The sequence below is a fragment of the Carassius carassius genome, chromosome 33, assembly GCF_963082965.1.
Source record: "Carassius carassius chromosome 33, fCarCar2.1, whole genome shotgun sequence".
In the NCBI taxonomy this organism is placed as follows: Eukaryota; Metazoa; Chordata; class Actinopteri; order Cypriniformes; family Cyprinidae; genus Carassius; species Carassius carassius.
The window spans coordinates 3,366,401-3,383,440 of NC_081787.1; the positions used below are offsets into that span (position 1 = coordinate 3,366,401).

The 17,040-nt window shown below is 36.4% G+C and overlaps 1 protein-coding gene across 2 annotated transcripts in view; it reads left to right on the plus strand.

The window, feature by feature from the left end:
* Window positions 1-17,040, plus strand: part of LOC132113518 (glycine receptor subunit alphaZ1-like) — a 45,197-nt gene that overhangs the window by 9,697 nt on the left and 18,460 nt on the right. Inside the window, exons 3-5 of one of the 2 annotated variants that reach the window (XM_059521313.1) lie at window positions 3,233-3,271; window positions 10,227-10,294; window positions 13,082-13,305. In XM_059521313.1, coding sequence (XP_059377296.1) covers window positions 3,233-3,271; window positions 10,227-10,294; window positions 13,082-13,305 — 331 coding nt within the window. The remainder of the gene's footprint in view (window positions 1-3,232; window positions 3,272-10,226; window positions 10,295-13,081; window positions 13,306-17,040) is intronic. The other variant, XM_059521314.1, reaches the window with a different exon arrangement.

A 17,040-nucleotide genomic window follows, 5' to 3' on the forward strand; every position in this document is an offset into this window, starting at 1 on the left:
AAATAAAATAACTTACTGAACCCAACCTTTTAAATGGTAGTGCATATTTAAAGTATTATTAGTTAATTAAAAAATAATAATCATTATTATTGTTAGTTCATGATACCTGCATTAACTGATGTTAACCAATTAAATCTTGCTGATCAGTATTACCATACTTTCTCCTGTACCAGTTTCATATGAATTCCTCCCAAAATATGCATATCGTATGCAAATATATCGTGCATCCTGACCAGCTCAACACAGTGTCATTGGCTCACATTGGGCTATCTGACTAATAGCGAACAGAAAACAGAAACCTGTTTGAAAATTGATTATTATTATTATTATTATTATTATTATTATTTTATTTATTTATTTTTTCAAATTCCGTTTGGTACCACAGATATTACAGCTTTTAAAATCACCCCCCCCCCCCCCCCCAATAGGCCAATTCGTAGAGCTGGCTGATAGAGTCAAAGTGCTGCGTTAGACAAATTAGGGATGTCTGAACCTGAGAGGAGCAGGGACTGTTCGTTAGTAGCTTGAGCTGTAATCTGCGGCTGCTAGTGATGAATGGTTTGGAGTGCAGCTGCGCCTCCTGTATCCACCTTAACCTTGTCCCTTCTCATCAGTCAGTCACAGTGAAGAGCTATGAGGCTGACAGCCACGAGGTGCTACAGGTTCTGCCCAAATAGCACAATCATCGGCCGTCAACAATCAACCCATAGACCAGCAGTCTCCCTCCCGCCCCGTTTCCAATGAGCCGCCACCATGCAATAGTCATGATCATGTAATGCTTTCTGAATACTGTCACTTTGCTTCAGAATGGGTTCGATGAGACAAGTGTTCATTTGTAAATATACAATCTGCTGCGGTATATTTACTGATTGCTTTTTAATTTCTTTTTGGATGTCCTGTATGTCTCTGTTACCTCTTTGCATCTCCTCCTCATTCATGTAAAGTGCAGAAGCGAAGCTTTATTAGCTGGTGGAGCTTGATGTTAATTTGGTGCTATCAGCACATGCTTAATGGGACTTTAATAGGATTAATGGGAATTCTCTAATGAGTCGGGGTGCAGCGTTCACATACGAATGGCAATGGTGAACCTACAGATGCCTTTCACTTGGTTTAAATGATGACAGATGACTGAAATCCTGATCAAGAGTGTTTCTCGTGCGATGTCTGGATAACTTATCTGCTGTCTTCAGAGAGTAGTAGAATATATGTTCCTGCCACAATCTGCTTTAAGAGGCCACTGTAAACGATTCTGTAAGCTTTCAGAGATGCTATAAACTGTATTTCCACTATGAGGGTAACAAAGCATCTCTGGATCGCGCTAGATAATTGCGTTTTTATCTCATGGGTAGAGAGAGAAGGCAATGGGTGGATGTGAGCAGGCTGCGGGCCTCCAGAAACATCACAACAGAACAATCAAACGACACCGAGACGGAGCAAGGTTAGATGTGATTAAAATTTTTCTTACACGTTTTACCTCGTCGCCTACAAATTGTTCCAGTTCTCACAGGGCCGGGGAGATGATCATCCATGGAAATTTCATTTAAAAACTTCTGTTATTCACGTTTGAACTTGGGTGCAACTCCAGAGCGATTTGTCACTGTCTGTCTGCACACTGAAAAAATATCTATATATCTGCCATATATACATCAATTTGACCACTGACAAGCTACTACTAAATATATTGTAGAAACTCAATTTTCTGTAAAGCTGCTTTGCAATGATTTGTATCAAGAAAAGCACTATACAAATAAACTTGAATTGAGCTGAACTTTGAAACGATTTTCAATCAGAATTTGCTTATAAATTTTACTAATTATTACAAAGAAACAGCAAGTCGCATGGTGAATTAAATGTCATTTTTAAGACTGAAATAGTATTTTCTTATAAAACATACTCCAATAATCTTTGTTTTATATACAAATTGAGATTCAGTTGAGATTGGCTTTAGATTATTGTTCATATTCATATATCAGTGCACTTAATCGAATTGCTGTTTCATTTCCAGATTGGTTTTCAGTTAAAAGTATGAATATATATTTTTTTCTTTTATAAAATTAATATGCCTTTTTCTTCTCTGATCTCTCTCAATATTAGCTGTGTATCATTGGTGATGGAAATGCACCGACAGAAATGTGCTCCTCTAAAATATTTGCTGGTAATGTCATTTATCTAAGAGCTTTAGATGGGATAATCAATGGCGGGTCATGGGGACTAGGAGTTGAATGGTTAAAGTAGCTTTCTCACAAAGGATAAGCCTCTTGGGAAATCCTGGATTATGCCGACGTCTGCGTTATTGGTGAACATTCGGTTGGGCTGAAGAAGAACAGCCTGATTTTGAAGTCCTTAAATCACTCAGTATCTTTCGTGTTTATCTATATTAATTAGGATCCATAGGATGAGTGATTTCTGTTTAGGGTAACGCACAAATGACGGCCTCCCACAGTGCTGTTTCATCATAGGTATAGACTGTACTGCATTCACTGTGAAGCATTACTGTACACGATATCTGTGGTCACACATGTGCATGGTAGTGTTTTATGAGTAGCATCATTAACCTTGTGATTACCATGCAGAACTGCACAAGAAATGCACTGTTGTTGTATTTTCTGTCTGGTTCTGATGAACATCACAAGAGAAATCTGACTGGAATAGAGTGCACTGTGACCTGCCATATGTTTTCTAGGTTGAACAGTAAGGAAAATGCCCCAAATTGGTTCTCTTTGTAAAGAAAAAAAATGCTGTTTTGTAGTTCCCAAAGTACGTTCCCATTCCTTTTGTATTGCACAAATCTGCAACCCAGTGCCAGGCAAATCAATTAAATATACAAAATGACATAAAAACTAAAAATAAAAGTGAAGCCAGTTTGACATGTAGTCTTAGCATTTTCCCTCTTTCTAGTGTATTGCATTTAATAGTGCATTTTGCCTCCCATGACCAGATATGCATTGCAACCCCCATCCTTTCTTTCATTTCAGTGCTTTGCCTCTTGTCCTGCCCGCTCTGAAGTTTTGGACGAATAAGTGCATCCCTCCTTACCTGCTCTTGCCCTTAGTATGCTCTTAGCACCCAATATTCCCTGCCACACACTTCAAGTGTTGGCAAGTGTAAAGTAGATTAAGCGAGCTTATGTTATTTGTTTGTTGTTGTTGATTCCGCAAAAAAAAAAAAAAAAAAAGCTAAACATCTTGCTGTTAGAATATCATGTTATTAATCCTGATCTTTTTTTCATTAGACCCACAAGGCTCCAAATCGGATGGTACTCACAAGAAAGGTACTTTCTTTTTATTTATCCAGGATTGTACAAGCATAATGATTCATGCAATCCGGGCAATATCACATCTGAGAACGGGCTAAATGATATAATGAGTTAGAGATGTCTGTGTGTTTGGTCAATGGTTGAGAGTAACCCAACTAATGCAATCAGCCGTACATCAGACATGCACCTGTTTTTTTTTCTTCTCAGAAATGGCATGCTAACACCAAATTACACATTCACATGGGCATAGTGGTTTTAGTTTACTTTGTGGTATAATTGGGTATCATTGCTTGACCTTTATTTACTGGTGGGAGGATCATAGTTATTGGGCTGCAGATGGGACATTTGCAAAAAAGCATGCATTTAATTATTAATTCGCTTTCTTTTGTTTTTGCTGGGGAAATGAGTATTTATTTAATTTTGGATGTAGCCTCCAGTTGTTGATTTAGCTTTGGAGCTTATTGACTGCTGCTATTTAGTGCCAGTGCATCCCTTTGTGTAACCGGGCATGCTTTTCATTTGTGCAGCATTGATTTTTCTTCTAATCTTGGCTTAAATTATAATTAAATCAGGAGAGCAAATAAATGTATACACCTGACTGAAAAAAAAAGTTGACGCTGTTATTCATCTAATGTTATCAAATTGTGTTGCTTTTAGATAACAAGCCATGCTTTCAGATATTGCATTTAAAAATGATCATATCTGATTCTGATGTACAGTCACTCCCATACTGCATGCAATGTTGTTATTGTGAGTATTGAGGCTGCAGAGATGCAGTTTTAGTCCTGTGGACCACACACTGCTGCTAGATTCTTATTAGAGCCCTGTTATTTAGCTTTATTAAAGGAATTATAAACCGTTCACCCCCTTTATGTAGACTTATGTCTAGTCTTCTGGATGTTTATCATGGCTCCAGTGTTGTCAGTCTTCGATCATAGGAGGAGTATTCACAAATCATATTACTACAGTATTATACTGTATTTATCACACAATGTTTAATCATCATTTATCCCAGCTGAGATTACTGCTAGCTAATGGTGTATGGTAAAATATGTCTGCAGTGGGTTTAATGTGTATTGTATGCATACATTAGCAGTGCGTTAAGAACCATGCTCATAATGTTAGTTATTAGTCATATTCCTTTCAAGCCTTGACACCTTGTATGGCATGACCATGTAAAGGTTGCTGCTTGAAGCAGTGGCTTGTAGATGTCTTTGCTTATGATTTTTTTATTTGCTGGGGATGAGGAACCAGGTCGTTTTGACTGCAACATTTAGGTTCCTCACAATTTTTGTGTTACTCCAGTGTGTGTTGTTTCTTTTTTTTGTTGTTGTTGTTATTTGTTTTGACAAAATGTAGGACTCTGTGTTAGAGGATTTTTTAATCACAATGTAATGTTGAAATCAAGCTATTTTTTAGCAAAAGTAGTTAACTACACTTCCAGCTATGCAAACAATGAAATGCTTTCATATTACAATATATAAGGCAATATAATTGAAATTCTATAACCTGGTATATAGAATTCCAATTGGTATTGCCTTATATATTGAAATATTTATGCATTTCATTGTTCATCGATCAGTTTCCAGGCATTTAACATCCTCTTAGTGGCATTTATATATTTATATATATATGTGTGTGTGTGTATAAAATTCTAATTTAATTTTGATATTCAAATTTATTTGAAAGAAAAAGACATTTCTAGCAGAGCATGTTTGAGTATTACCTCTGTTTGCTCATAAAAACAGAGCTTCAAAAGCATATTTTGCATTTTGTCAACTACACAGCTTAAAGAAGTGCTTGTTAATGGAAAAAAAATTACACTATTTTGATAATGTTCAAAATATTTGAAAAAATCTTCTAGCATCATTCCTACTTCTAGCTAATTATTCTTAACACTGATAGGACTGTAGTATGATTATTAAATATCTGAATGTAAATAACCCCTGTAGCATTTCAGTAGTATGACCACTGAATCCTATATTGGACATTAAGTAGTACAGGGCCATCGCTACCGCAACTGCGATTTTGGTGAGTTTAAAAGAGACTCGTCACATTAATATAAATTTCTTCTTATTTCAAATCTTCTTATTTCATATGCATAGCTGCTCTGTATAATGTTAAATCATCAGTTAACCTCAGTGTGAATCAATTTTGCTACGATATTGACCTTTTATCTCATGACTTCTGCGGCCGCAGCTACACAGGTAATCCAGTGTAATCAAACTGTAGTCGACTCATTCTCTATTCTGGACTCAAAGCCTCAGCCCTCCTATTGATTTATGTCTCTCTCCAGCCTCTCTCCTCCAAGGCTGTCATGTTTCCCCTATCAGTGATTCTAGCCTCAGGGGCAGGAAGAGATGCTGGTAATTTAGCAGGGTGTCATTACTTATAGGCATGTGACAATGCTAACTCAGACACTCTCTGAAACTAGCTGTCACTGCACAGGGATCTCTTCCCGTCTGAGCCGCCGCTGTCCGACTCTTATGAATTTTAATACAATCCCCTTAATGGTTAGGGTCGCCTCTAGCTGAACCGAACCTGGAGTGATGGATGGCTGTGACTCCTGCTCAATCTGGATTTGGTTTTGCTGGAATGGGTTGTTTTAAGTAGAGAACACATGGAATATAGAATGATGTTTCAGTCTGGGATCCATATAGCTGCTTTTTTATGTACATTAGCCAAGCTGTTTTGCTAATTGTTGTTTTGTAGTAGTCCTTTGCTAACACATTTCAGGGCTTGTTGTGCTATAATGCATTTTTTATGCATAGAAGGTTTTTTGTATGTGTGTGTTTGTGTGTTGTTGTAATATTTTTTACTCTGTTTTATTTCTAAAATAGTATTTTTATACTATATTCTGTTTTAGTATTAGTCAGTTTTTTTGTGTACCATTCAATAGTATATTCTGTATTTTTAGTATTATGTTTTTGTACTACTCTTCTATAATTCTGGTTTTAATGTTAGTCTATTATAGTGCACTGTTTATATCCTATACTATATTCTGTTTTTGTAGTATTCTGATATAGTATTCTGCTTTACTGTTCTATATTATGTTCCGTTTTTTGTAGTATTCTAAAATAGTATTTTGTAATTATGTTGTTTTAGATAGCATTCTGTTTGTTTTTTTACTATTTTGTGCAACATTGTTTTTTTACATTATTCACAGCATACAGTTTTAAGTAGTAGTCCTGTATATTATTATTTTTGTGTACTATTTGTAGTATTCTGTCTTTGTACTATTCTGTGATACATTGTTTATTATTCTTTGAAATAGTTAATTTTTTTTACTAGTCTATACAGTAGGGCTGCACAATAAATCGCATTTACAATTATGGATGGCACAATTACGTAACCATTCAAAGCGGCAATTAATTGTTCAAAGTCCACTTATGTTATTCTGTGTGCTTAAGATGTGTTTTTTTCTTTCTACATGTTATCTTAAGGGTTTTTCTCCTTACTTAAATTTTAATTTAACATTATAATACCATTTACGTTTTTATTTACTTATAATAAGAAAAAAACTATCTAATGTAGATCTGACATTTGAGGCTTAATACCATAAAAAAGCACTAAAGGTTTTGAGTTAGTGTTTTCAACTTGTTTATTTTCATATAAAAATACGGCATGCAGTTGCATCACACAATGGTATGAACATCATTCAATGTAAATTGTGATAATCATAATTAATAATCGCAATTACAATTTCAAGGAAATAATAAACAATTATGATTTTTGGCATAATCGTGTAACCCTGCTATACAGGGTTTTTTTAGTAGTAGTCCAGTATATTATTATTTTTGTGCACTATTCAATTCTTTATTTTGTAGTTTTCTGTATTGTAATATTTTTATTTAAATTTGTACTGTTTTACACTATTTTCTGTAGTACTGTAGTTTTTAGAAGTATTTTATACTATAGAATTCTTGTATTATATTGTATTTTTGGTGTTCAAAATACTATTCCTTTAACTATTTATTTGTAGTATACATTATATATGTTGTCATTTTTGGAGTAAACGTTACTATGTTCAGTTTTTGTACAGTATTCTATTAATTCTGTCAGTTTTGTAGTAATCTATACTATATTATCTTCTTGTAATATTCTATACTGTATACTATGTGTACTATAAATCTACTCTACTTGTTATATTCTAAGTACTAAAATGTTTTTTGTTGTGCACTTAATTCTTTCAAACTTGAAGATATCCCCGCTGATGCCATCACAACATCAAACACCAAAATCTCAATAGAAATGGATTTTGGATTATGTAGCAGCATGAAGCTCCGCTCCTTCACTAGAGCTTAAAACCTTTTTTACAATGTCAGTGTAACTAGAGCAGCGCAGATTGAAAATTGCCCCATGCCAATAGATTTACTCAGCATCAGCCCGGATGTCAGCGTATGAGGAGTAAGAGGAAGCCCTTGACATTTGCCCCGGCGTTGATTCAGTGAGGTGTGATGAAAATAGTGTGCTAACATGGAAAAGCTGGTAGGGCGCTTTGCTGTCCCTCTGTTACCAGTAGATCTCTCTCCAATCGCAAGCTGCTTTGCCAAAACCTTATAGGTACTACCCAAGCCTTATAAATATTGAATGCCTCAGTGCCATTGTATTTCTGCTGAGAGCAGCTCGATTTTTAACATGAGCAATATCATTAAGCTTTCTTTATTTATATCAGACACTTTCATTTGTGGTGGTCCACTTACCCGGGAGGCATCTTAAGTGCCCGTTGTTTGTAATAAATCTGTTTTGAGAGTGTCCTCCGGGTACAACATCTCGTACGCCATTTTCCCACCAGCTGACCGGCGTAAAACAGAGCAATGGCTTTGAGGCCGTATCATTCTAGGTAAAGAGATGGACTCTATTGATCAGTTCAGACATGGACCTTGTTAATGAATGACTATAAACTGGTAACTGTAAAGATGAGTTGTGGTTGTTGGTTTATGAAGAAGTAATTGGTCTTTTTTTTGTGTTCGTTGTAATTTATGGGAGCTCTAAAGAGGTTATACTTACCCAGGGGACTTTTGATTAATGACTGTTATGTTTATGCACAAAATTAATCACGGTAATGACTCTCTGAATGTCTTTCTTTTCTCCATAAATATTTAATGGTTCAACGCCAATACAGTACCAAAAAACGCTCGTCCCTCACTTTCTCAAAGCTGATCTCCGCGACTCACGTGTCCTGCTTGTGTCTGTGTAATGAAAGAGAAGTGCAGTGAAACGTGTGAGGCTTTTAAACTACCGTCACCTCTACGAGACGAGGACGGAGGCACGGCTCAAAAATTAAGGTCTGATTCGTTGGGAAAGACAGTGGAGTAAAAAATGTATAAATAACCGAATGTCCCTTCACTGGCTGGCTGCAGTGAGCGGCTCTTAGGACAGCAGAGCGAGATTGTTTGGCAAAGACATGGCAAAGCAAATCATTCTTGGCGATGACTCGCGCTTTCCTGACAGTTAATGAGCTCTGCCTTTCTCTCTCTTCTCTCCTTATTGGAGGCTGAGCTCACAAATGAACTGCAGTGGGGGTGAGGACATTAGATTTCCTCTGCGCTGCGTCACATACGGCAAGGAAAGCCAAGAAGAGACAAATGATTACAGCCGGTATAATACCCAGTGGAAGAAATAAGCTAGGAGCAAGAAACTAAGGGGTCTGACACTGTATAGAGGCTCAAACAGGAACTGCCAGATAATGTGCTACGATCTGAGCCAGTTCCAAACCTAGTTAGTTACCTGCAAAGGCTGGTTCAATAGACACTCTCTTAAGAATAAAGGAATCTATGAAGAACCTTTAACATCCATAAAACATTTTCATGTTCTTTAGTAGAAAAAGGCTCTTGTATATCATCTGTGGAAGGAGTGGGACCATAAAATGTTTGTCCAATCAAACCATGGTTAATGTTCTTAAGGGAGATATAACCCTTAGTCAGACTAGGCACCGTATTGAATTTAACATGGATGAAAACAATGCAGTGAAGGGTTGGATTAACATTTCACACACTGTATGAAGGTCCTACATCATGTCATTTTCACAACTCTGATTTTCCTTGACTTTATTTTTAAGTTTTATGGAGTATGTACTTCTGTCCCTCACAGCCTCATTTTCATTCCTGTCGAAGATTATATATGGTGCTACCCTGACTACGGGCTATTTGTCAATTAATTTTTTTGTTTTTTCACATTTTGTCCAATGTAAGGTGGATTTATTTCCAGGTAATAGTTTTTCTAGGGGTTGCACGTCAGGAGAAATTTGCAGATTTTGCCAGACTTTGCAGATTGCAATATGTTTCTTTGCAGTAATCTACTCATTCAGCACCTTAGGATGCTGCGAGTGGCTCGTCAGCAGGCAGAGAAATGGGGTTGAGGGTTTCCTCATGCTGTTCAGCAGCTCTGTATCTAACTAAATCAGAAGTCTGGAGAAGCCTGACGGGGTCTTTACGAGGCCATGAGCGCCGTGTCACTCAGAATATCCCCCTTTCTGTGTTTACAGAGCCGTATGTGATTTATCGCTCGGTTCTTTTTAACAACAGACGTATGGTTTCTGTTCAGCGTCTCTATGACTGCAGGCTTTCATTTGTGCTCCAGCATAAGAGATTCCCTTTAAATATTCCTAAAACAGAAATTGGAGGAACAGTGGCTTGCCTTGTCCCAATAATAAAAACGCTTGTCTTTTCTTTACAGAAGACTCACCTCAACATCCTGTATAAATCATTTTACTCCATATTTTACAATATCTTTGTTTTGTATGCTAAGGTGATGCAAAAATCTTAAAAAAAAAAATTTCATGCATTATGTCAATGACAATGTGCTTATTTAGCAGTAACAGGTAAGTTTTGGTTAGCATTAGTTGTTGTTTCTTAATAAAGAATGTATTTTTTTATTTTAAGATACAAATTTAGGGGATAAGTCGTTTAATGTTATCAGTATTAGTTAACTTATTTGTTCTTTTTCTATCCTTTTTCTTTTCCCACAGGTCCACCTGTGAACGTAACATGCAACATTTTTATTAACAGTTTTGGATCCATTGCGGAAACAACAATGGTGAGTATGTTGATTAATGTTATGCAGCCCGAAGAAAAAATCTGATGTCTGTTTAAATAGGAAAGTTCACACTATTTTAGTGAAATTTTTTTTATATATATTTTTAAATGCATTTATTTTGTGCTAAGTATAATACAAATACATTTAAGTGTTTATGTGCTTAATAAAAATACCCTGAAATTGTACTTATGGTATCCTGAACTGGAATAATTAAAGTCTATAAATGCACTTTAATTGTACAAAGATGTGCTGAGATCCAATTAAAGATATACTGAAGTATCTTTGATTGTGCAAAAGTGGAACTGTTTTAAGTATAAGTAACTTCAGGTACACTTTAAATATCTTGCATTTAAAGATATTGTACAAAGATCATACACTCCTTATTAATAGTGATATTAATACACATTTTATTCATAATATTAATAAATGTGCATTGTGCAGTAAAGAAATACTCCAAAATGTTATATTAGTCATAAGTGATATGTGAAAAAAAATATGTTACTGGATTTGAAGTATACGTAGTATGAAATAAATGTATTTTAAATAAATTATGGCATTTTTTTTTACTACAAGGTAACAATAACGACACAGAGAAACAATATTGTTGGAATCAAATTCAGTAAAAATCAGTAAAATCATTGACACCCAATCAGAATTCATCTTTTTTTAAACAGCTGGAGAATTTCAAGAGGCAGGAGACTAAACTGCAGCACAAGCTTATAATAACCAGACCATTATCATCCAAGGCTAATATAGTTATCATTCCTGATGCTTTATGTGATCACCACTCTTTGCATAGTAATGGGAAAATGGTCAATTGAATATGTGAACCCATTGATTATATGCCTGTAAGTTTATAATGTGTTTTCCATGTCCATGCATTGCTAGATGGTTACAAAAGCAATGGTATTTTTTCCAAACATTGGTTTGGTGAAGGCCATACTTTTTTCAAGTCTTGATGAGCGCAACAATAAGTAATGCCAAGATTTCATGTTTGGCACCAGCTGAGCAGCTCCAAAACTTGCAGCTTGCAGAAGCCCCTCAAGCAGAACAAATGCAGTGCTTTCCACTCTTTCTTTCTTCCATAAGCAGCAGAATTGATCAGAGTTGCTCATGCTCGTGTTCACACTGAGCAAGCGGCGGCGAGGTGGCGGGGAACGCCAGCGATATCGATAAATCTTTAGCGCTTACAGGGCAGCTGAGAACAATGTTTCATCCAGTAATGATCTGAGCGACTACTGAGATGGGCGTTCCCCCCGGCCTTTCACTGTCCTAATTGTTTACCCTTTTTTGTAAGGCACGGAGCCCACGGGAGAGGCGAGTGGCTATTTAATTAGCTCGCCAGCTCTTTCATTTTCTTGAGGAAGCATGAGAGAGCGAACGTGTAAATTTCAACGTCCGTCATTTGTTAGCAGAGTTGGGCGCGAGAGAGTCGTGCAAACTTTTTCTAATATGTCACCGTCAGGATAGGATCTGGCCTTGGGCTTGAATCGCATTATGAGTGGGTTGTTGCCATAAATCACTCTCCTTAGCCTAGAGAAATCAAATCAGAAAAAAGCCGCGTGCGCACTGATGAATGTGCGCCCACTCCTCACTTGTTTGCAAAATCATTGTGTCGAAAACTAGCTGTATATTTGAAGCGTTCAACTGCAGGCATCCTGTTCTGTTGTAGTAATGGCTGTCAGATATTTGCATTAGACAAGAGCAAAAGGTTTTACTAATTTTGCAACACACACATATATATATATATATATATATATATATATATATGCATGATTTCTGTGACGTTAAATGTGTGTAATGTTTGCTTGCTGTGGAGAACCGATGTGTTTACATAACACCTGAGATAATGCTACCGTTAATGAAGCCGCAATGTATCGCTCTGTTGTTTTTGCAGGGTTCATTTTGCATCCGTGGGCTGTTTATCATAAAGGAGAAATATTGACAAAGTTAAATCGATGGGACTTGTTCTTTTCCCGTGCTACGGTGGCTGCGCTCTCTGAGAGGGAAATCTAATAACCCGAGACAGATGATTCACCTCCATCAAAATATTTCTAAAGTCTTGGGTCACCTTACATTAGGATAATTGCCCTGAAATATCCTTGCATGTTGAAAATGATTGCCATTGCAAAGGTCATCCACTATATTCTGTGCTGTGCCGATCACCCCATGTCACCCCAAGGTACATTAGTGCCCAGACAGTTTAATGGTCTCCCTGAAATGATATGACCGCATGCCTGTTTTGGAGAAGAATTGACAATTATGGCAGTGTGTTGGGGCGAAATGCCACTGCTTTATGATGTCTGCTTTTACACACTGGCCGTCTCACCTGTCTGCCTGTATGGATAACAGTTATCTCAAGCTAAATATATACTGAGATGACACCAAATTTACCTGGACTGATATTAGAAATAGTAGCATGTTCTTGTGAAGCTTCACAGGAATTGTGGGTGGGGGGAGTGCATGTACAGTTCTCTCTCCACCCTCAATACCACGACTTAGGTGCCCTTGAGCAAGGCATCGAACCCCCAACTGCTCCCCGGGCGCCGCAGCATAAATGGCTGCCCACTGCTCCGGGTGTGTGCTCACAGTGTGTGTGTGTGTTCACTGCTCTGTGTGTGTGCATTTCGGATGGGTTAAATGCAGAGCACAAATTCTGAGTATGGGTCACCATACTTGGCTGAATGTCACTTCACTTCACTTCACTTCACAGGTTCCTAAAGCTGATAAAATGTGCTTGCTTCCTCACCTGTGATCTGTTGACATGGCTGTCTTTGTGTGCCACAGGATTACAGAGTGAACATTTTCCTGAGACAGCAGTGGAACGACCCTCGGCTGGCCTACAGCGAGTATCCCGATGACTCCCTTGACCTTGATCCCTCCATGTTGGACTCCATTTGGAAACCCGATCTGTTCTTTGCCAATGAAAAGGGAGCCAATTTCCACGAGGTTACTACTGACAACAAGCTTTTGAGGATCTCCAAAAGCGGGAATGTTTTGTACAGTATAAGGTAAGAGGGCCATATATAATCTTATTCTGTTAGAAATATATTATACGGTGTGTTTGCACACTTGTTAGGGACTAGTTGTCACAACAGTGTTTACAGCAGTCTGTATTTCTAAGGGTGGATTTATTTCTTTGTGCCCTTTGAAAAAAGGACATACAGTTCATTAAACACACGTTGACCTTTTGGATTACATGGCTCAGGTCATGTTGTCACAATACATGAGGTAAGTTGTCGCAGTGGAGCCTGCTATTAAATGCATATTATAGAATTAAAAAATAATAATAAAAACATGATATATATATATATATGTTACAAAAGATTTTTATTTCTAATAAATGCTTTCTATATATATATATGTGTGTGCGCGTGCGTGCGTGCGTGTGTGTGTATGTATGTATATAAACAACAACAACAAAACACATTTTTCACCGTTTCCAGAAAAATATTAGTTTTTAACACTGATAATAATCAGAAGTGTTTCTTGAGCAGCAAATCAGCATATTTCTGAAGGATCATGTGACACTGAAGACTGGAGGAATGATGCTGAAAATACAGCTGCACATCACAGGAATAAATTACATTTTAAAATATATTGAAACGGAAAACAGTTATTTTAAAATGAAATAATATTTCAAATTATAACTGTTTTAACTAATATTGTTTTAATATTGTTTTAATCAAATAAATGCAGCCCATTTGTGATAATAAGAGACTTCTTGCTGACCCCAGGCTTTCGAACGGTTCTGAATCTTGTTAAATTCATACATCACACAGTTTAAACTGCACAGCATGTTTGCTTAATTGTGTGGTGTAAATGAAAATTCTTTTATTATTAAAGAATGAAAAGGCTTAAAGCAAAAAGATTATGGCCCGGTTTCACAGACAGGATTAGTCACAGACTAAACCAGGATTAGCCCATAGTTCAATTAAGACATTTAAGTAATTTTTATTAACATGGCTTAGAAAAAAACATTACTTGTGTGCATCTTAAGACAAAACAAAGCCACTGATATATTTCAAGATCAATGGGTGCAAGTTTATTTCAGATAAAACGGCTTAGATTTACACTTTCGTCTGGGACTAGGCTTAAACCTTGTATGTGAGTATCCTTCTAAGCATGTTTCCATTCATTTTATGTCTTAACATTGTAGCATTAAAGAGGACTGAACTTATAATTTAATAGCCATGTGACACTATCAGATGAACCTTTCAGATCAGTTTGGTCTCAGCTGTGAGCTCCCTCTAGATTGCACCAGCCACAGTGCACAGTTAAATGGAACATTTCAGGTAAATAACCTCTATATTGTGATAGTGACATGATTGCAGCCTTGAGTGGGTTTCTTTATCTAGCTTTAGGATCATTCGAGACCGAGTTAAAAATCATAGATTTAATACACTTTGGGTGCATTTCTTAAAGAGATAGCCACCCATAAATGACTCAATATTTGCTTATATTCATGTTGGTCCCGTCCTGTATGCTGTTATTTCTATGATAATAACAATTCATAGTGACCACAAGCTGACAGAAAGCACCATAGAAATGGTCTGTACAACTTCAGCACCACATTTTTAGTCGTCTGAAGTGAAGAGCAGAATGAAGTTTAAGTTTGCCATCTATGTTCCAGGTTGGACATCAATAACATCAAACATTATTGGTTTTCCAGTGTCTCATAACCAGGTGTCTCATAAAACCAAAACGGCTTATTTGATTTGAGAGCTGCAGCAGAGGTGGAAATTATCAGTGAAAAACAACTGATGGCAGCCAGCGAATAATGGCAGATTTGTTATTATAGGTGCAGTGTTGATATTGTTAATCGAAACTAAAACCATTAAAAAAATGTTTGCATTATTTGAAGTAAAGCTGAAATCGAATCAAATATGAATAATATTGCACTGTAACCAGATGCACATTATAAAAGGTATTTTTTTCCTTGTTAATCAGAGTTTTTGTCTTAATCAGCCATGAAGGCAATCTAAGACGAGCAACATCAAATTCTATCTTAGAAATTATTTGTATTTCTGTGACGTCGTGGCTGAAACAAAACCACACAAACTATGACAATAATAATCTTAGGTTCTGATTATGTGCTTTTGTAATGTTAGTTTGCAGCACCTTTGTAGCCCTAAAAATAAATTAAAGAAAGCATAAACATTAAAACTGTGAACTCATTGTGAACCGACAAGACAAAAATTGTATCAATTACTCAGTATATATTAGGATCATTTTAAAATGGTTTGATAATTATGAATTAGATTGTTCACTCCATTTCATTATGCATGCAGTGCAAAGAGAGACTAGTCGTACATACGGAGCCACGCAAGTCACCTGTAGGAGAAAAAATACAATCCGTGGCGACGGTTTTGCAATCCGTCCCCTCAGTTTATAAACCGTACTCACGAATTCTTAAACTGTTCCCTCGGTTTAATAAACCGTACCCACGGATTAATAAACCGTACCCATGAATTTCCAATCTGTGCGCACAGATTTTGTTTTTGAATCCGTGCGCACACTTTCGCAATCCGGCAGATTCATTTTTGTTTATTAAACATTATTTTTCATAGTATCCAATGAGACCATGATCAGCATTCACAAAATAGTCTTCTTAGTGTTTATTTTTCATTAATCAGCAATAGAAGACACCACCGCCTGTGTTTTATAGCCAAAATTATGCTATTAAATTAAAGCCAAATTACGTTAAAAGGTAAAAAGCAATACAAAACAAATAATATGCTGGCTATGTTTTCATTCCTTTTCTCTCTAACTGAATGCAATGTTATTTTTGGCCTAATTATTTAATAATAACATTAACAGTGACGCGTGCATGTAACGGGTGGGGGCGGATGGGTGGAGCTTAATAAAATCAAAAACATAACATGTTAAGAAAGAATTGTACACAAGCATTTACAAAACTGTCAAAGGTTATTTAAAAGTAAAGCATTCATTAATTATTTTATGACAAACATTTTACTGTCTTAAGTGTACTCATTTATTTAGCCTATAAATTAAAATTATAAAAATAACTTTTTATTTTATTTTTATCATTATTATATATTATTATACAGGTTATGCATAAGAAGCTTTTATCCAAAACGACTTACAAACGAGGAAAAAATTACTCCAGAGTCAGTCACAATGCCAGGTTTATTGTACAATAATAATCAAGTGCTATTATAAGATTATTACAAATTGAACAAGATTTTGATGCACATCTTTCTTGTTAAATCTTTGTATTCCACCTCGATCGTATTACACATGATAGAGAATCACTTAAGACACTTTGCTGTAAACCTATACCACATAATAATATTCAGTAAAACTGTATGTTAACACGTAGGAGCTTGCTGCATGAATCCGTGAATACAGTTTACAAATCCGAGAGAACGGATTGCGAAAGCGTGCACACGGATTCAAAAACCGAGGGTACGGTTTACAAAATCTGAGCGCACGGATTGGAAATTTGTGGGCATGGTTTGTTAAACCAAGGGAACAGTTTATGAATTCGTGAGTATGGTTTATAAACTGAGGGGACGGATTGCAAAACCGTCGCCCACGGATTGGTTTTTTTTCTCCTACAGGTGACGTGCAGGGCTCCGTACGTACACCCTTCTGACTGCTGTGATTTTCTGATTGATATTGTATTTATATTGTAGTCTGTTGTTGACAAATGAATTACTTGTTGCTGGAGTCTTATTCCATCACATCTGGTTTAAGCCTGGGTATTGTAATATTAGATGAAA